Source organism: Kogia breviceps, chromosome X, assembly GCF_026419965.1.
Source record: "Kogia breviceps isolate mKogBre1 chromosome X, mKogBre1 haplotype 1, whole genome shotgun sequence".
Lineage (NCBI taxonomy): Eukaryota > Metazoa > Chordata > Mammalia > Artiodactyla > Physeteridae > Kogia > Kogia breviceps.
This window is the reverse complement of record NC_081330.1, coordinates 59,047,104-59,069,438: the sequence shown is the minus strand read 5'-3', so window position 1 is coordinate 59,069,438 and position 22,335 is coordinate 59,047,104. Positions and strand designations below refer to the sequence as shown.

The following is a 22,335-nucleotide window of genomic DNA, read 5'->3' as shown; positions in this document are numbered from 1 at the left end:
GCAACTGAAATGCACAAAAAGATTTGTGCAGTGTATGGAGAAGGTGCTGTGACTGATCCGAACATGTCAAAAGTGGTTTGTGAAGTTTTGTGCTGGAGATTTCTCGCTGGAAGATGCTCCATGATCAGGTAGACCAGTTGAACTTGACAGTGATCAAATCGAGACATTAATTGAGAACAATAAATATTATACCATGTGGGAGATAGCCAACATACTCAAAATATCCAAATCAAGTGTTGAAAATCATTTGCATCAGTTTGGTTATGTTAATCACTTTGATGTTTGGGTTCCACAAGTGAAGGGGAAAAAACCTTCTTGACCGTATTTCTGCATGCGATTCTCTACTGAAACATTCCGTTTTTAAAACAAATTGTGACAGGCGATGAAAAGTGGATACTGTACTATAATGTGGAAGGAAAGAGATTGTGGGGCAAGCTAAATGAACCACCACCAACCACACCAAAGGCCGGTCTTCATCCAAAGAAGGTGATGTTGTGTATATGGTGGGATTGGAAGGGAGTCCTCTATTATGAGCTCCCTCCAGAAAACCAAACGATTAATTCCAACAAGGACTGCTCCCCATTAGACCAACTGAAAGCAGCACTTGACAAAAAGCATCTGGAAACAGTAAACAGAAAACGCATAATCTTCCAGCAGGATACTGCAAGACCACATGTTTTTTTTGCTTTTTTGTTGTTGTTGTTGTTGTTTTTTGCGGTACACGGGCCTCTCACTGTTGTGGAGCACAGGCTCCGGACGCACAGGCTCAGCGGCCATGGCTCACGGGCTCAGCCGCTCCGTGGCATGTGGGATCCTCCCGGATCAGGGCACGAACCCACGTCCCCTGCATCAGCAGGCTGACCCTCAACCACTGCGCCACCAGGGAAGCCCCCACATGTTTTTTTGATGACCAGGCAAAAACTGTTACAGCCTGGCCGGGAAGTTCTGATTCATCCACTGTATTCACCAGACGTTGCACCTTCGGATTCCATTTATTTCGGTCTTCACAAAATTCTCTTAATGGAAAAAGTGTCAATTCACCAGAAGACTGTAGAAGGCACCTTGAACAGTTCTTTGCTCAAAAAGATAAAAAGTTTTGGTAAGATGGAATTATGAAGGTACCTGAAAAATGGCAGAAGGTAGTGGAACAAAAGGGTGAATACATTCATTGTTCAATAAAGCTCTTGGTGAAAATGAAAAATGTGTCTTATTTTTACTTAAAAACCGAAGGCACTTTTTGGCCAACCCAATACTAAGTTCTAGGAATAGAAATGGCAAGCCATGGTTCTGTTCCTCATATTGGATACGAAATGTAAAGCTAATTATGCTACAAATACTGTGAGAAACAGTATAGCATGATGGTTAAAAGCGTAAGCCCTAGAGTCAGACTGTCCGGGTTCAAATTCTGCTTCTCCCTCTTACGAAATCTGTGACCTTGGGTGAATCATTTACCTTTTCTGTATCTCAGTTTCCTCATCTGAATAATAGAAAAGACAATGGCACCTATCTCAGATTTGTTGTGAAGGATAGATTAAGTTAATCCATGTGAAGTACTTAGAACAGCGCCTGCATATATTAAGTACTTGATAAATGTTAATTATCATTATTATTAAATTGTAATAAATGTTAACTTAGAAAGAAGTTCGACTTCTACTTAAATAGAGGAGCAAAAGCCTAAGTACATGAATGAGGCAGGGAAAGGGGATAATATTTGAACTAAGATTTGAAGGATGAAGAGGCATTTAACTGGTCTGCAAGGCCAACCCTTATGAAGCTTATGACAGTCTCTGTGTGAAATGCAGGGATAAGTAGACAAAAGTTTGCCTCACCACAAATTGCTTTAATAGATACTGTCAAAGAATACACTTCATCCAAAGGTGGGGATCTCCTGTATTTGGAAAATGCAGAGATGTCCTACCACCATTTCTTACCACATAACATTTAACTCTGGAGAATTTAATAATATGAGGGAAGTTGCTTGACCTCTATAGTGATTCCATGAATAAATATTATATGAGAAAGCTACTAAGACAAATACATACATGTGAAATGCATTTTAGTGTTTCCCCCAAAGAATATATTGGAAATTTAACAATGTCAAAATTCCAAGGAAATGTCCTGGCGATGTTTAAAATAACTAAGATATTGCTTTTTTTAAAAAAAAAAGTAAAGGTCACAGTACCACTTCATGTTACATATGACTATAGAACACAAAGATACATGCTTTGTCCTTCTCAATCATTAGAAAAACTTTCCTGAATGAGCTGACCTGAAGAAGAGGTTTGGGGATGGAAAAAGTGTACACATGCATAAATAAATTAATTAAGCAGGAACAGAATCCAAATGACAAAGAAGGAAGGAGACACATGGGAGAGGGTTTACTTAAGATGGGTCACTGATTAGTATGTTGTGAGGCAATTTGGAAAAGTGGTTTAAATTTTCAGGAAATTATGTATCAAAGTAGGAAGGTTTGATAGTAATGAAGCATAAAGAAAAATGCTCAAATTTAATGACCACTTGAAACATTTTTATATTGTAGCAGCCTGGAAATAAACACCCCAAACTGTGCATTCAATTGTACCTAATCAAAATTATAACAAACATCTGGTATAGTATGTCAAATTTTGGCTACACTATTATACACGTCTGTAATATGATCCTTTATCTTTGTGGCATAACCAGTTAAATCTGTTTTTAATTCATACTGTAGAGAAAACAGAAAATCAATGTAAACAAATTAAAAAAAACCCTAAAAGTTAGTTATCTGTCTTCCCACCATTTAGGGATAACCACTGTTATGACTATTTTGGCATATACTCTTTGGAATTTGTTTCCTATACAGTGATGTACCTATAAATACACATATGTGTCTGAATATGTATATAGAAACACACAAATAGATTCATCCCTCACAATACAAAATTAGTTCAAAAATTTTACTCATGACAAAATTTATATAAGCAAGCTTTATGTTATCATTATAGTTAATATGAAACTGCAAAGTTTCTTATATACCATTTTTAAGGCTAGGATCATGTTCCATATTTTTCTTGAAGAATTCCTAGATCATTTTATTTATTATTTTTTTTTAATTTTTTTTTTTTTTTTTTTTTTTTTGTGATATGCGGGCCTCTCACTGTTGTGGCCTCTCCCGTTGCGAAGCACAGGCTCCGGACGCGCAGGCTCAGCGGCCATGGCTCACGGGCCCACCCGTTCCGCGGCATGTGGGATCTTCCCGGACCAGGGCACGAACCCGTGTCCCCTGCATCGGCAGGCGGATTCTCAACCACTGCGCCACCAGGGAAGCCCCCTCCTAGATCATTTTAGACCACAGTGGCCTCTCCTGCATTTAACACTCATTGCTTGTATCCTTAGTTTATGCTACCTTGCTTTGCTTACTGTTTTTGCTTTCATTTTTAGTTTAATTTTTGTTGCTTTTCTCTTCCCCAGTAAATTTAAAGCTTCTTGAGATTATGAATTATTTATCACTTTCCATCCTTACTCCCAAGACCTAGGGTAATGCCCTCTACTTAACCTATGTTTTAAAAAATGCTTAGTGAACCGAGAAACATACCTGTAACACCTAAGACCAAGGGTTGATACCCTTAACGTTTTCCCATATAGGTCATTATAGATTATTGAATAGAGTTCCCTGTGCTATGCAGTAGGTTCTTATTAGTTATCTATTTTATATATAGTAGTGTGTATATGTGAATCCCAATCTCCCAATTTATCCCTTCCCCCCTCCTTTCCCCCTTGGTAACCACAAGTTTGTTTTCTACATGTCACTCAACTTCTGTTTTGTAAATAGGTTCATTTGTACCATTTTTTTTAGATTCCACATATAAGCGATATCATGTGACATCTTTCTCTGACTTACTTACTTCACTCAGTATGACAATGTCTAGGTCCATCCACATCACTGCAAATAGCATTATTTCATTCTTTTTTATGGCTGAGTAATCCATTGTATATATGTACCACATCTTCTTTATCTATTCCTCTGTTGATGGACATCTAGATTGCTTCCATGTCCTGGCTATTGTAAATAGTGCTGCAATAAACATTGAGGTGCATGTATCCTTTTGAATTATGGGTTTCTCCGGGTATATGCTTAGGAGTTGGATTGCTGGATCATATGGAAGCTCTATTTTTACTTTTTTAAGGAACCTCCATACTGTTCTCCATAGTGGCTGTACCAATTTCTATTCCCACCAACAGTGTAGGAAGGTTCCTTTTTCTCCACATCCTCTACAGCATTTATTGTTTGTAGACTTTATGATGACGGCCATTCTAACCGGTGTGAGGTGATACCTCATTGTAGTGTTGATTTGCATTTCTCTAATAATTAGTGATGCTGAGCAGCTTTTCATGAATGTTTATTTTTAATTATTTTTTACCCTTAATGTTTATGTTGTGCTTATAAGTTGATAAGAAAAGAATAATCAATAGACAAATGAAATGAATAAGGGATTCATAGAAAAAGTATAAATACCCAATAAACACTAAGAAAGGATGGTCAACTTCATGAATTATTAAATACACATTTAAACAGAATATTTTCTACTTTCAAACTGGCAATGGAGATTTGATAAAATAATACCCAGTGCTCTTGTTTGTTTAGAGAAACAGACATGTTTGCTTATAAACTACCATTGGATATGTAAGTTGATACAACTTTGGGAGAGGGGCAATTTGACATTACATATCAAAAGCCCTAAAAACTCCAGAAACTTTCAAAAACTTTGGGACTTCCATTTCCAGAAAGATGGAGTAAAGGTACTCTTCTCTATTGCTCTTGCTAACTACAGCTAAAAATCTTGGACATAATATATAAAACAAACATAAGAAAACCCTGAAGTACAGAGAAGAAAAGCACACTAGCTGGGGACCTTGGGACCAAAGGAACAAAATGGCAGAGTTCCCTGTGTTTTCTTCTGTTTTTAAAAATTAATTAATTAATTATTGGCTGCGTTGGGTCTTCATTGCTGTGTGTGGGCTTTCCCTAGTTGCGGTGAGCAGGGGCTACTCTTCAGGGTGGTGTGCGGGCTTCTCATTGCGGTGGCTTCTCTTGTTGTGGAGCACAGACTGTAGGCGTGTGGGCTTCAGTAATTGTGGTGCACAGGCTCAGTAGTTATGGCTCACGGGCTATAGAGGGCAGGATCAGTAGTTGTGGCACATGGGCTTAGTTGCTCCTCGGCATGTGGGATCTTCCTGAACCAGGGCTTGAACCTGTGTCCCCTGCATTAGCAGTTGGATTCTTAAACACTGTGCCACCAGGGAAGTCCCTCCCTGGGTTCTCTTTTTTCCTCATGTATCTCAGACTGGTTACCAGAGAAACTGGCAACCAAGAAACATCAATGGACTCAGACAAACAAAGCCCCAACAAAAGTCTGCTCTCATTAGTCTAAAGACCAGGAAAGGGGCAACCTAGCAAGATAGAAAACTTTTAGAAAATAGTTGTTCTACCCCAGTCAAAGACCATAGAAAAAAAACAAGGCCCCACCTCTACACTCACCATTAAAGGCTGAATGGGGAGTGCAGACTTCCACTCTTCACCAGGCTGTAATGAGGTGCCCCAACCTCCCTGGTAGGGTGGTGTCAAAGAAGGACAAGTATGGAGCCAGGACTTTCATCCCCACAAGGAGAAAGAGTCCCCATCCTCTACCATGTCAGCAGAGACCATGATGGGATCCTAGATTTTCACCCCAACCCAGCAGTAATGAGGACCACTCCCCAGCGCCACTGTGGTGGTGTCATAAGAGGCCAAACAGAGAGTGAAATCTCTCACCATTGCCTGAGTAACGAGGTCACACCCTCTCCCCACGGTGTCATTGAGGCCATGTGGGGAGCAGTGTCAAGACACTGCTGCTCCTCCTAGCCAGGTTGGAATGAGTGGAGGCCTAGTGGAGAGCTGGCACTACAATCACTCAGCAGTAATAAGGAAGTTCTCCAACCTCTGGGTGCCAGGAGAGGTCAAGTGTGGAACCAGGACTTCTACTACCACCTGGCAGTAACAAGGGAGCACTCCCTTTCCCCACCAGAGCAGTGTCAGAGGAAGCCTAAGAATAAGATCTAAGTCTCATCATATAACAAAAATGCCTGGGTATCAGTCCAAAATTACTCATTATACCAAGAACCAGGAAAACCTCAACTTGAATAAGAAAGGACAATCAGCAGATGCCAACACAACACAGCTGCTGTACTTGTCTGAATATTTAATGTGGCAATCATAAAAGTGCATCAGGGACTTCCCTGGTGGTGCAGTGGTTAAGAATACACCTCCTAATGCAGGGGACAAAGGTTTGATCCCTGGTCTGGGAAGATCCCACATGCCGTGGAGCAACTAAGTCCGTGCACCACAACTACTGAGCCTGCGCTCTAGAGCCCACGAGCCACAACTAACTGAGCCTGTGCACCACAACTACTGAGCCCACACACCGCAACTACTGAAGCCCACGTGTCTAGAGCCCGTGCTCTGCAACAAGAGAAGCCACTGGAATGAGAAGCCTGTGCACTACAATGAAGAGTAGCCCCTGCTCACCGCAACCAGAGAAAGCCCGTGTGCAGCACTGAAGACCCAACGCAGCCAAAAAAAAAAAGCATCAATGGCCAATTACAAACATACATGCTGGAAACAAATGAAACAAACTGTCTCAGCAAAGAAAGAGAAAGTCTTAGCAAACAAGTAGAAATTTTTTTTTGAGAAAAGATAAATTGTTCATTCCTGTTTACAAAGCACAATATACATAATCATTATTATTTATAGATAGCTTAAGAAAAAAAAGGGTTCCTTAAATCCAGAAAAAAAGAACATTAAAACATTAACAGTACTCTAAAAAATAAAAAGTCACAACCATCCCTCATCAGTTCATTCCATCTTAGTAATGAATTCTTGTTCTAATCAATCATGGGTTAGTCGTCTCCTGATACTTGCTTCTTCACTAGAGTTCTGAAAATCCTGATGCATTCCACAAGTAACAGGTAGAAGATTTAAAGAAGAACAAAATGGAAAATTTTAAGCCAAAAATGTAATAATTAAAATTTTAAAACATAATGGATGGGTCCAAGAGCAGAATGGAATGCACAGACGAAAGAATCAGTGAACTTAAAAGTAGAACTGTAGAAATATGACACAATATGAACAAAAGAGAGAAAACAGACTATATGAACGTGAACAGAAATACATGTAGTTTGGGCTCTTCTTGCTCTTTGTACTATCTTTGTATTCTCTGTATCAATACTATCTTAGTATTGTTACCACTTTGGCTATACTCCTTCTTATAATCCACTGTATCTAGCAGGGTACACTGCTGTCAATAGGTGTAATAAATATCTTTGAAGATAAAAAATGAACAGAGCCTCAGAGACATGTGGAACTATAGTGAAAGATCTAATAGACATGTTTCCTCCCAGAAGAAGGAGGAGAAAGAGGGTTGGCTGAAAAGTACTCAAAGAAATAAAGGATGAAAATTTCCCAAATTTGACAAAATATATAAACCTGCAGATTCAAGAAGCTGCACAAATTCCAAATATTGATAGAATAAATCCAAAGAAATCCATTCAAAGACACATCATAATCAAACTTCTAAAAATTAAAGACTAAGAAAAAAATCTTGAAAGCAGCCTTGAGAGAAAAACAAACACTAGCTATAGGGGAAAAACAAACAACAGCGGATTTCTCATGAGAAACCATGAAGGCCAGAAGAAAGTATACCTTACCATGGAATACTACTCTGCAATAAACAGGAATGAACTATTGATACATGCAACAGGTTGGTGGATCCTTAACGAAATTATACCAAGTGAAAAAAGTCAATCTCAAAAGACTACATACTGTATGATTCCTTTTATACGAAATTCTCAAAATGGCAAAATTATTGAGACGGAAAATGGATTAATGGTTGCCAGGGATTAGGTAACAGGTGTGGGGAAGGAGGGATTTGGCTGTAGCTATAAAAGGGCAACAACAGGGATCCTTGTGGTAATGTCATAAGAATCTACACATGTGATAAAACTGCATACACACATTGTACCAGTGTCACATTCCTGGTTTTGATATTGCACTATATTGGAAGAAACTGGATGAAGGATACATAGGATCTTTTTGTACTATCTTTGCAAATTCCTATGAATCTATAATTATTCCAAAATTAAAAAAAAAATCCATACACTTTGACCCAATAATTCCACTAAAAAAAATCAAAAAATACAAAAAATAACGGATGCTCACAAATATTTACTTATAAAGATGGCTGTTTGTTACAGGACTATCAAGTAAAATTTTTCAAAACAATCCAACATCATGGGATTAAATAAAAATGGCATATCCACAATCATTGAAAATTATATCATAGACATGCAGAAAGATTTTTGTTGTATTATTAAGTCTTTTTAAAAGCATATTATAAAACAGTATATAAATTAGTATTGCATTTTTATGAAATATACATGCATACACAAAGATAAACATAATCAAGTATTTATCATTTCTAGGTAGAAAGATTATAGTAATTTTACTTTTCTCTTTTTACATCTTCCAAATTGTCAACAATGAATATGCATTATTAGACTGGGAATACAAAATATTTCACATAGATAAATAATCAATAAAAATAAATTTACAAAAATATTCATAAAATAAATTCAATTTAGAAAACTAAAAATGTGCAGTACTATTTTATACTTAAGATGCTAACACAGATAAAAGGACACACATAAAGACTGGCTAAATAGGGGAAAAACAATACGGATAGCTGTCATGGTAAAGATTTACCTGTATCACTATAAAAGGAACAAAACCTTCTTTGAGCTACTTTTTCAAATGGAAATTTAGGATTACAGCAATATTGGATAAGTTTTCTTCCCTCTCCCTGCTGGCATCAAGATCTCACTTCTCTTTGATCACATTTTTGTCTTTTTTTTTAAGTAATAGCACTACACTTGTAAACATAGTCAAGTGTTCCTTGACTAGGCCAAACCAGATTAGTCTTCTGCTTCTCATAATTCATGTAACAGTTTCAGTAAAACTTAATATGTTTATAGAATTTAAAAACATCCTAGCTAATGATACTGTTACATTTTCCTCCTATGACTCTCTAGTGTCTAGTTTGTTGGTACCTCTCTTGTGGTATTTTAATAGTCTGCCTCTTATAGCTACTTCTGTGTTTGTCTTATCTGTCCCACTAGATTGTGAGTCCCCCAAGTTCAGGGCCTATGTTGTATTCATCTTTATCTATACTGATATGCCTACCAGAGCACACAGTTAATACTGTCTTGTTCCATTAGATGTGCAGTAAGATTATGAATACTTCAAATCAGGAATGTCAGCCTCTGTTCCTTTATAATCCCTACAAGTACAGTTTAGGTCTAGGCATAGTGATGGCTAATGTATACATGCTGATTTTAACTTACTGAAACATCTTTAAGAAATATGTTGTAGGAGGCATGATACATGAGAGTGGTGAGACAGAAATTTTGATACACACAAATAAAATAACAGATAGATTAATTAGTCCCTAAATTTAGTCTCATAAAAAAGAAATATATTGAGGATTTATACATGGTAGAAATTCAGTAACTAGATTAAGAATTCAAAGGAAAAGAGGAAAACTAGCAGTAAAGAAAATAAATTTTGTGAAAGTAAGTTTCCAATAAACTTAAAAAAATTAAAGAAAGAATCCTTGCAAAGGATCTTGGAACTAGACCTCTGTGAACTGGCTCTTTCAGTTTGTCCACTTAAAAGGAATAATAGGAGGACCTACAAGATGGCAGAGGAGTAAGATGTGGAGATCACCTTCCTCCTCACAAATACATCAAAAATACATCTACATGTGGAACAACTCATACAGAACACCTATTGAACACTGGCAGAAAACCTCAGACCTCCCAAAAGGCAAGAAACTCCACATGCACCTGGGTAGGCAAAAGAAAAAAGAAAAACAGACACAAAAGAATAGGGACGGGACCTGCACCAGTGGGAGGGAGCTGAGAAGGAGGAAAGGTTTCCACACACTAGAAGCCCCTTCGGGGCGGAGACTGTGGGTGGCAAAGGGGAAGCTTCGGAGCCACAGAGGAGAGTGCAGCAACAGGGTGTGGAGGGCAAAGTGGAGAGATTCCGCAGAGGATCAGTGCCGACCAACACTCACCAGCCCAAGAGGCTTGTCTGCTCACCTGCCGGGGTGGGCGCGGGCTGGGAGCTGAGGCTCGGGCTCAAGGGTAGGACTGGGGTTGGCTGCATGAACACAGCCTGAAGGGGGCTAGTGTGCCACAGCTAGCTGGGAGGGAGTCCGGGAAAGACTCTGGACCTGCCTAAGAGGCAACAGACCATTGTTTCAGAAAGTGCGAGGAGAGGGGATTCCTTCCCTGTCTGCCCACAGAAAGCAGAGCACTGTTTAAATGAGCTCCAGAGACGGGCGTGAGCTGCGGCTATCAGCTCGGACACCAGAGATGGGCATGAAACGCTAATGCTGCTGTTGCAGCCACCAAGAATCCTGTGTGCAAGCACAGGTCATTATCCACACACTGCCACACTGCCTCGCGAGCCTGTGCAGCCCACCACAGCCAGGGTCCCGTGATCCAGGGACAACTTCCCCAGGAGAACACATGCCTCAGGCTGGTGCAATGTCAGTCTGGCCTCTGCTGCCACAGGATCGCCCCACATTCCAATTATAACTACAGTACCCCTCCCTCCCTCTGGCCTGAGTGAGCCAGAGGCCCCTAATCAGCCAATGCTTTAACCCCGTCCTGTCTTGGGGGGAACAGAAGCCTGAGGGTAACCTACATATAGAGGAGGGGCTAACTCAAAAGCTGAACCCCAGGAGTTGTGCAAACAAAGAAGAGAAAGGGAAATTTCTCCTTGCAGCCTCAGGAGAAGCAGATTAAATCCCCACAATCAACTTGAGGTACCTGCATCTGTGGAATACCTGAATAGACAAGGAATCAACCCAAAATTGAGGTGGTGGACTTTGGGAGCGACTATAGACTTGGGGTTTGCTGTCTGTGATTGACTTTTTCTGATTTTTATGTTTATCTTAGTATAGTTTTTAGCACTTGTTATCATTGGTGGATTTGTTTATTGGTTTCCTCGCTCTCACATTTTTTAAAGTACATTTTTATTTTTATTACTTTAATTATTTGCTTTTATTTTATTATTTTTTTTTCAATTTTTTTTCTTTCTCTATTTCTCTCTTTTCTTCTGAGCTGTGTGGCTGACAGGGTCTTGGTGCTCCAGCCTGGTGTCAGACCTGAGCCTCTGAGGTGGGAGACCCAAATTTAGGACACTGGACCACCAGAGACCTCCCGGCTCCATGTAATATTAATCGGCTAGAGCTATCCCAGAGATCTTCGTCTAAAAGCTAAGACCCAGGTCCACCCAACAGCCAGCAAGCTCCAGTGCTGGACGCCTCATGCCAAACAACTAGCAAGACAGGAACACAACCCCACCCATGAACAGAGAGGCTGACTAAAAGCATAATAAGTTCACAGACACCCCCAAAACACACCACCGGACGCAGTCCTGCTCCCCAAAAAGACAAGATCCAGCCTAATCCACCAGAACACAGGCACCTGTCCCCTCCACCAGGAGGCCTACACAACCACTGAACCAACCTCACCCAATGGGGGCAGACACCAAAAACAACAGGAACTACAAACCTGCAGACTACAAACAGAGACCCCAAACACAGTAAGTTAAGCAAAATGAGAAGACAGAGAAATACACAGCAGATGAAGGAGCAATGTAAAAACCCACCAAAATGAAGAAGAAAAAGACAGCCTACCTGAAAAAGAATTCAGAGTAATGTTAGTAAACATGATCCAAAATCTTGGAAAAAGAATGGAGAAAACATAAGGAACGTTTAACAAGGACCTGGAAGAACTACAGAGCAAACAAACAAGGATGAACAACATCATAAATGAAATTAAAAATTCTCTAGAAGGAATCAATAGCAGAATAACTGAGGCAGAAGACCTGATAAGTGAACTGGAAGATAAACTAGTGGAAAAAAGTACCACAGAGGGGCTTCCCTGGTGGCGCAGTGGTTGAGAGTCCGCCTGCCGATGCAGGAGACACGGGTTCGTGCCCTGGTCCGGGAGGATCCCACATGCCGCGGAGCAACTAAGCCCGTGAGCCGTGGCCGCTGGGCCTGCGCGTCCGGGGCCTGTGCTCCGCAACGGAGAGGCCACACAGTGAGAGGCCCGCATACCGCAAAAAAAAAAAAAAAAAAAAAAAAAAAAAAAAAAAAAAAAAAAAGTACCACAGAGAAGAATAAAGAAAAAAGAATGAAAAGAATTGAGGAAAGTCTCAGAGACCTATGGGACAACATTAAACGCACCAACATTCAAATTATAGCCATCCCAGAAGAAGAAGAAGAGAAAAAGAAAGTGCTGAGAAAATACTGGAAGAAATTATAGTTGAAAACTTTCCTAACATGGGAAAGGAAATAGTCAATCAAATCCAGGAAGTGCAGAGTCCCATACAGGATAAATCCAAGGAGAAACATGCCAAGATACATTATAATCAAAATATCAAAAATTAAATACAAAAAAATACTAAAAGCAGCAAGGGAAAAGCAACAAATAACATACAAGGAAATCCCCATAAGCTTAACAGCTGATCTTTCATCAGAAAGTTTGCAAGCCAGAAGGGAGTTGCAGGACATATTTAAAGTGATGAAAGGGAAAACCTACAACCAAGATTACTCTACCCAGCAAGGATCTCATTCAGATTCAATAGAGAAATCAAAACCTTTACAAACAAGCAAAAGCTAAGAGAATTCAGCACCACAAAACCAGCTCTACAACAAATGCTAAAGGAACTTCTCTAGGCAGGAAACACAAGAGAAAGAAAAGACCTACAAAAACAAACCGAAAATAATTAAGAAAATGGTAATAGGAACATACATATTGATAATTACCTTAAATGTAAATGGATTAAATACTCCACCAAAAGACACAGACTAGCTGAATGGATACAAAAACAAGACCCATATGTAGGCTGTCTATAAGACACCCACTTCAGACCTAGGGACACATACAGACTGAAAGTGATGGGATGGGAAAAGATATTCCATCCAAATGGAAATGAAAAGAAAGCTGGAGTAGCAATTCTCATATCAGACAAAATAGACTTTAAAATAAAGACTATTACAAAAGACAGAGAACACTACATAATGATCAAAGGATCAATCCAAGAAGAAGATATAACAATTGTAAATATTTCTGCACGCAACATAGGAGCACCTCAATACATAAGGCAAATGCTAACAGGCATAAAAGGGGAAATCAACAGTAACACAATACTACTAGGGGACTTTAACACCCCACTTTCACCAATGGACTGATCATTCAAAAGAAAACAAATAAGGAAACACAAGCTTTAAATGACACATTAAACACGATGGACACTATAAAACCCTTAGAGGAAAATATAGGCAGAACACTCCATGACATAATCACAAAATGATCCTTTTTGACCCACCTCCTAGAGAAATAGAAATAAAAACAAAAATAAACAAACGGGACCTAATGAAACTTAAAAGCTTTTCCACAGCAAAGGAAACCATAAACAAGATGAAAAGACAACCCTCAGAATGGGAGAAACTATTTTCAAATGAAGTAACTGACATAAGATTAATTTCCAAAATTTACAAGCAGCTCATGTAGCTCAATATCAAAAAAAATCAAACAACCCAATCACAAAATGGGCAGAAGACCTAAATAAACATTTCTCCAGACAAGATACATGGATTGCCTACAAACACATGAAAGGATGCTCAACATCACTAATCATTAGAGAGATGCAAATCAAAACTATAGTGAGGTATCACCTCACACTGGTCAGAATGGTCATCATCAAAAAACCTACAAACAGGGCTTCCCTGGTGGCGCAGTTGTTGAGAGTCCGCCTGCCGATGCGGGAGACACGGGTTCGTGCCCTGGTCCGGGAGGATCCCATGTGCCGCGGAGCGGCTGGGCCCGTGAGCCGTGGCCGCTGGGCCTGCGCGTCCGGAGCCTGTGCTCCGCAGCGGGAGAGGCCACAGCAGTGAGAGGCCCGCATACCGCAAAAAAAAAAAAAAAAAAAAAAAAAAAAAAAAAAAAACCTACAAACAATAAGTGCTGGAGAGGGTGTGGAGAAAAAGGAACACTCTTGCATTGTTGGTGGGAATGTAAATTGATACAGCCACTATGGAGAACAGTATGGAGGTTCCTTTAAAAACTAAAAATAGAACTACCATACGACCCAGCAATCCCACTACTGGGCATATACCCTGAGAAAACCATAATTCAAAAAGAGTCATGTATCACAATGTTCACTGCAGCACTATTTACAATAGCCAGGACATGGAAGCAACCTAAGTGTCCATCGACAGATGAATGGATAAAGAAGATGTGGCACATATATACAATGGAATATTACTCGGCCATAAAAAGAAATGATATTGAGTCCTCTGTAGTGAGTTGGATAGACCTAGAGTCTGTCATACAGAGTGAAGTGAGTCAGAAAGAGAAAAACAAATACCATATGCTAACACATATATATGGAATCTAAAAAAAAAAAGGTTCTGATGAACTTAGAGGCAGGATAGGAATAAAGACGCAGACGCAGAGAATGGACTTCAGGACATGGGGAGGGGGAAGTGTAAGCTGGGACAAAGTGAGAGAGTAGCATTGACATATATACACTACCAAATGTAAAACACATAGCTTGTGGGAAGCAGCCACATAGCACAGGGAGATCAGCTGGGTGCTTTGTGACCACCTAGAGGGGTGGTATAGGGAGGGTGGGAGGGGACACAAGAGGAAGGGCATATGGGGATATATGTATACATATAGCTGATTCACTCTGATATACAGCAGAAACGAACACAACATTGTAAACAATTATACTCCAATAAAGATGTTAAAGAAAAAAGGTAAGAATTGGAAAGTCACAGAATTCCTTTCACCAGAGAGGTTAACAATGGTGCCTGTGAAGATTTAGCCGTAGAAATATTTAGAGGCAAGGGGAAGGTATGAAATGACTTACTGTATGAACATACACTGTTTGAGCAAATACTGTGAATTAAAAAAAAATATATATATATATATATATATATATATATATATATATGGCAAAACTCTATTAACACAACCCTGACAATGGTAACAACAGCTGTCCCCGTTTGCTTCCTAAACAAACACAAAAGACAAAATACCAGACTCTGTTGTGCTTACATGTGCCTTTCATGCATGTCATTGTTGAGGAACATAACTCAATGACCCGAACAGCAAAAGCTCCTGGTTCTTCTGTTGGCACTGTCAAAATGGAAATCTGAAAAGCAGAAACAAAATATCAGACATAGCTGTTAGATCTCATTTTCATTCTTCTATCATTAGAGTGTAATTAACTTCCAAACTGAGTGTCTTTTTTCAAACACTCATTGATGTTTGAAAAACATTGATCTGGAAGGATTGAATTTTAGAACACAGTTTGAAACATAAAGCATGCACATGTGTCCTAATGTCCAGTTTCTGCATTATTGATATATTTACATATGTTATATATTGCAGTCCTTTAATTTGTAGACAATAAATATTTCAAATATCTTTAATATTTATTAAATCCTTCACTTACTACATATTTTCAAAGGATATGATTAATTACTTCTGAGTTGTATGCACTTCACTGTTTGAAATCAGAGCACATTAATTTTGATAATTCATATTGGTTAAAAATAGCAGTTATAGAGCACTAAAAATTTAAAATGTTACGAATTGCAAAGAAATTGAAATAAGCAAAGTATATGTCAAAATATACCAAAGTACAGCTAAACATATACCAAAATGTTTCAAAATGAATGGCTTCAAAGTAATTTAAGGACTCCATTAATATGTAGTGTGCTGCCCTAGGCACCACTCACATGCTATATGGCTTTATGTTTAAAAGACTTTAAATAACCATCAGGTCAGTGTTTCTCTACAGAACCAAAAGCTTCAATATTAATTTTCAATTTAATCTTCAATCTGAGGAAACTATACCATTTTATATAGGAAACATTGTCAAAAAGCAAAGCCCCATTTGTACTTTTACCTGTGAGCATTATGCTTAGATTTTTGACTGGCAATGTCACATTGATAGCCTACTGAGAAAATGCCTACAAGTTCTGAAATTAGAAATTATTTTGATAATCATGACTATCTTATTATCATTACCTGTGTATACATTTGGGGTTTTACAATGTCTCAAAAATTGTGTTCTCCATATTCCTCTTAACTCCTTTTGCTGCTGTCTATGATAAAAAGTGTTGTACTTTAGCATTAAAGAGAGAGGAACACTAAAACATGGATTTAATGTCATATGATAATTATCAAGTGACTATGACTAATAACATGTGTATAACTGGAAAGGTATCTTAAGGACTGTATCAACATGTAAGTACTTCTTTTGTTTCCTAAAACTATCATCTTTTTTTTTAATTGAGATATAATCAGTGACCCCCTACCGTAGTGCCTTCTGTCTGAACTCTGAGAATGTAACTGTCTTAAATCTCAGAGCGATTATAACAGCCATCAAAAGATAATTCCTTCAACACTTTAATACCACTTCCATAAAATTTATCTAGACCGACACCTACTCTTTCCTCTAAGTCTCATCATTTTATTTGTGCTTCAAAAATTTAAAAAGGGGAAAAATTCATATAGGAAACAAAAAAAGGCAGGCCAGGTGTACATTTTAGATTGATCTCTCTGATTGCTGTATGGAGGATAGATTTATAGGAGACAGATGAGAAGCAGGGTGACCAGTTAGAAAGAAGAGGTGATGAGTTCCAAAACTGGATCAGTGAGAATAAGTATCAAGAGGAAAAGCAGACTGGAGCAACGTCTAGGATGTACAGTGACAAGGACCTGGAGGCTCATGAGATGTCAGAGATAGGAGGAAGAAGTTGTTGGAAGGATGTAAGTGCTTTCATGGAAGTAGGAAGCGATGGATGAGTAGTTTGGAGAGGGAAGACGGTGAGTTCAGCTCTGAGTATGTTCAGTTTGAGGAGTCCTTGGGACAGATGTCCAGTAGGATATTTGGCCCGCGGGCCAAAAGTCCTGGGAGATATACAAGTGGAAGTCTGTCACCAACTTTTATGCAGAGTTGGAACCATGCGAGTACATGGAGTCAAGCAGCAAGTGTGCAAAGAGTAACAGATATGGTGGGCTGAGCTGAGAACCCTGAGGAGGCCCAATATTTAAGAGGAGGATAGAGCCCACAGAGGAGGCAGAGAGGGAATAGCCAGAGAGTTATGAGGACAACCAGGAGAACACAGTGTCGTGGAAGCCAAAGGAGTAGAGTTTCAAGAGAAAGGGAATAATCAACACTGTCAAATATACCAGAAAAAAACCTAGTATACAAAACCTAAAAAATGTCCTGTGGTCTTGACTAGTATAAAGTTATCAATAAACTTACCAAGAGGGAACTATGGTTGGAATGGGAGGGTAGAAGCCAGGTTGGTTGGTATAGAAATGAATGAGAGGTAAGGAGCTGGAGGCAGCAAGTAGAGATAAGATCTCAAAAATGTTGACAGGAGCAGGGGAGAGATTGGATACTAGCTACAGATGGGGGCAGACTCAAGGGAGCATTTTTCTGTTTGCCTTATTATTTTAATTTTTGGAACAGAAAATGCTAATACATGTGTATAGGTTGAGGGGAAGGTGCCAATAGTGGGGAGAGGCTGAAAATGTAGGAGAGAGAGCAGGCATACAGGGTGGTGTGGGTGCATGTGTGTGTCAAGGGTGCTGGTGAAAGGGCTTGACCTTGGACAAGGAGGGGAGACCCCTCATTAGTCTCTGTGCTGGTGTACATAAGTTGTAGGTGGTAGGGCAGGAGGTTAAAGGGCACTGTGCTTAGTAGGTGTCCTTACTTTTCTCAACAAAGTGATGGGGAAGAGTGAGAGGGCTAAAGGTGGGTAAAATAGTGAAAAGTTGGACTAGGCTCTGAGGGGAGAGGGCACTGTCTGAGCCAGTGAGGAGCTAACTGGTGGTGGGTACTGAGGGATCTGCTGGATGAGGTTGGTGCCCCCAACACTGTGGTGGCGCCAGTCTGTCTGGCTGTACTGTTTTCCCAATCAGCCCTTAGTGATCCAGGTGTAGATCCCAGCTTCATCCAGGGATGGGACTTTCCTCTGTGGGTGCAGAGGAAGAATATGGCTACAGGGGAATTGAACGTGTTGGAGAAAGCAGTTCAGAAGATCCACCATGTGGTCTAGGACACGGAAAAGGAAGAGGGCAGAAGGGAGCTGGTAATCCCGGAGGAAACAGAGGGAACAAGGAATTGTAGGTCTCTTTTAATAGGTCAATGAGTAGGCTGGGTGGGGGTAAGAGAATGAAACAGCTGGAAGGATCAGAGCAGATTAATGCCACTGTAAACCCATGACCTCCAGACTCAATTGGACCCCTTAACACTGCCCAGCCATCTGACCACGAGACAGGTCACTCTCCACGGTGATTATTTTACACCTTTCCATGAGCTTTGACCCATCCCCACACTCACACCCCCATTCTCAGGAGATAACCTCACCTTGTAACTTAAAAAGTAAATAGAACCCCATCAGATGGGAACTCCCAAACCTACAAATTCTCCTGCATTCACCCTCTTATTTCAAAGTGTCTCACATCCCATCTAAGGGTAATGTTTTTTACCTGTTCTCTGAATCCCATCCTCCCCAGCCATTACCTTGCTGCATCAATTATCCTCCTTTTCTCCTGGGAATCTTCAACCTCTCCCTCTTTACTGGCCCCATCCCCATCAGTTAGAATATACTCTAATACACGGGGCCCCAACCCCTGGGCCATGGATGAGTACCAGTGTCTGTGGCCTGTTAGGAACCGAGCTGCACAGCAGGAGGTGAGCGGCAGGCAAGCGAGTGAAGCTTCATCTGTATTTACAGCCGTTCCCCATTGCTCGCGTTACCACCAGAGCTCCGCCTCCTATCAAATCAGCGGTGGCATTAGATTCTCATAGGAGTGCGAACCCTATTGTGAACTGCACATGCGAGGGATCTAGGTTGCACACTCCTTATGAGAATCTAATGCCTGATGATCTGAGGTGGAGCTGAAGCGGTGATGCTAGCGCTCAAATACAGATTATCATTAGCAGAGAGGTTTGACTGCACAGAGACCATAATAAATCAATTGCTTGCAAACTCATATCAAAACCCTCTCAGTGAGTTGCAAGTGAAAACAAGCTCAGGGCCCTCACTGATTCTGCCATATGGTGAGTTGTATAATTATTTCATTATATATTACAATGTAATAATAATAGAAATAAAGCACACAATAAATGTAATGTGCTTGAATCATCCCCAAACCATCCCCCCAACCCCGGTTCATGGAAAAAGTGTCTTCCACGAAACTGGTCCCTGGTCCCAAAAGTGTTGGGGACCGCTGCTCTAATACTTTAAAGAAACGCTCTCTTCACTTCTACATCCCTCTGCAGGAATCACTTCTTCCCTCTTACTCTTCCCAGCTTAGCTTCTTCAGAAGCATCTGTTTGCTCTCTTCACTTTTCTGCCTTTGTCACTCTTTGACCCATTCACAAAGCTTATGGTTTACTGGGAGCTACAGACAAGTAAACTGGCAACTACAGACAGTGTGATGAGTGCTATGATTTTACCACTTCTCACTCACACCTGTCACACTGTACTGTCGTTGCTATTTATCTGTCTGTATCTGTATCCTCTAGACTGCAAGCTATGAGGGCACAGATGCTATCATGGTCAGCACTATCTCCTCAGAACCCAGCACACTGGCTGGCATGTCGAAGGCACTCATTGTCTGCTGAATGATTAAATGAAAGAATTTGCACTCATTCGTAAAATTAACATATTTGCTTTATATAATACAAAGCTTCCAACTTAAGGAAATATCAGAACCTATTTTTAGCAGTAGCATCTAGGATAGGTCTGACAGTCACACTTACTGAGTAAGCTGATTTTATCAGTCCTGTAAACTATAGTCAGAAGGAGAAGGGAGCATACTTCTGGAATTTAAGTGTTAAAACTGAGGAAAAACCACAGGTATAAAGATATTTCTATCGAAGCAGTGGTTATGAGGAGGAAGTGGGTACCAAAATGAACCATGGTGATGAGGAAATGTCAGAACTGAAAACGTGTGCTGATATTCATTCACACCGGGCCCCTAATGGTGAGCTTACCACCACTGCTGTAGGATTGGTTACCATAAAGCCTTTTCCTCCAAGATTTTTAAATGCTTCTAAATGCTTTTCTTCTCATAGTAATATACTTTCAATTTCATAGAAATAGCTGTAAAAAAACCTACGACGATTTCAATATTCCTAGAATAAATCTGTTACATAAGATGCAATTATTTGTTCCACTGAAAGGAAATCTTTAACAAGCCAAGATTATTACATAATTGCCATTATGTATTTTTAAATGCATTAAATGTATTAGTACATATTGGTTAATATATTTTATTTCACCAATATTAATTTACACATATTACCATGTAGATTAAGTTAGTAACATGTTATTATAAAGTACAAGACTGGAATTACCTGTTGATCTGAATCTGTTTTTAGTACAGACCTATCTGTAATCAAGACTGCCCTGGAGATCTGCCTGTAATGCAGAAAACAGTTAATAAGTGACTCAGATTCCATGGATAATTTCATTTATATAGCTATACAACCACCAGAAGGCATGTTTCAAAGAACTGTTATGATAAAAGTGTCACCTCCCCAAACCAAGTCAAGTTCTGCTTTAATCTTCTCTTGGCTCATAAAAGGAGGATGTGTGACCTGGAGACAGACCGTAGCTGATGCAAAGGAGTCAACATTAGGCTAGGCTCCTCCAAAAAACCAGACCTTATAGGAGAACAGTGGTAACACACTGAATGTATCTTTGGTTTGGTATACATTTGCATCTTACTTGAAGAACAGAGTCATACAGAAGTGTCAATGTAATCACACAGATGAATTTCCCTAAGTTTCACCTTCCCTTGCAGAGTGGCTGGAGGGGTGCCTTACCTGTATTGCACATGCGAGCATGTGTTCTCAGAAAAGTAACTGTCTTCCACAAGGAAATGCTTAGAGATTATTCTCTGACCAAACTGATCTATGATTGCTTTACATCTACGAAGAAGATAAGCACAGCAAAATAGTTCTCATTAATGATTACATAATTGAGAAAATGAACATAATCAGCTACCAATCTTTAATCTAAAACTAATGTCTTAAAAGATTTTAAAATTGCCTACAACTTCACATTTTTGACACAAAACTTCACTAACCTGCAGAATATACATGCTTGTTGCTATTTTGAAGTCTTTTAAACTATAAAATAAGTATAGACTAGAACTTATTTATTTGAATGCTTAATAAAAAGAATAAAGCTAGGACAAGTATTATTCTATAAGCTTTTCTAATGTTTAGGAACATAGAAACTTTTTCTTTGTTTAGGAAACAGGCTTTTTTTTTTTTCCTTAACAGATCTAAGAAGAGGGGGAGGAAAAGTTGATTAAATATCTTGTTATATCATTCACAACCTGTAAAAGTCACTAAAGGCTTTTTATTTTTCTGTTAAGTGTCACTTTCTCTTTTGTTCAAGAATAGCTATCTTGTCACATGTGTGATAATGTTTTAAACCAGAAAAACGGGATGGAGCTTCTTTTAATATCTGTTTCCACTCTACTCCAAAGGATGATCATATAAAGATTTCTTTCAAGTGCTGTTTCCAAATAAGGAAAACACTTATGCATGGACATTATCAGGTCTCTGTCATCTGATATACGTTGGGAAAATGAATCATATAGAACCCTCCATTGACCTTCTTTCAATGTGTCTAGATAAAAGGATGAAAATTAGAATCCATCTCCTTACAGTGCCACAAGTTATAAATGTACTTTATAGGGCTCATTATCCAAACTAATGGACTAAGGAAAAGATCCTTGAAATGGACTTACCAGCACTGACAAAGCCAGTATGCAATATTTCAGGAATTATATGCAAATGCCTGCATATTTTCTATATCTTTTTATTATACAAATAGCACAATTTACTTTTATCACAGCTTTCCTTTCAGGACTAGAATTATTTTATTAGAAATACACTTATGTGTTGCTCCTCATAAAATGCAAGCAAATAATTTCAAACATGTCATATTTTAAATATACTGGTATAAATTAAAATATGTTACATCACTCTAAAAATAAACCAAACCAAGTAAGAGCTATTTACTAGGCATAAAGGTATTAACAGTAAAATGACAAATACCCAAGGCCAATTGTGAGAGGAATTTAATGCGTACTTCCTAAAGGCAGATTATGATATGCTGATATTCTTGAATA

The 22,335-nt window shown here is 39.3% G+C and overlaps 1 protein-coding gene across 3 annotated transcripts in view; it reads right to left on the bottom strand.

Moving 5' to 3' along the window:
• Positions 1-22,335, bottom strand: part of CHM (CHM Rab escort protein) — a 195,980-nt gene that overhangs the window by 32,077 nt on the left and 141,568 nt on the right. For 2 of the 3 annotated variants that reach the window (XM_059051264.2, XM_067023265.1), the window contains exons 10-12: positions 21,017-21,121; positions 20,546-20,609; positions 15,217-15,313 (exon numbers count right to left, since the gene is read on the bottom strand). In XM_059051264.2, the coding sequence (XP_058907247.1) occupies positions 15,217-15,313; positions 20,546-20,609; positions 21,017-21,121 (266 nt within the window). The remainder of the gene's footprint in view (positions 1-15,216; positions 15,314-20,545; positions 20,610-21,016; positions 21,122-22,335) is intronic. The other variant, XM_067023264.1, reaches the window with a different exon arrangement.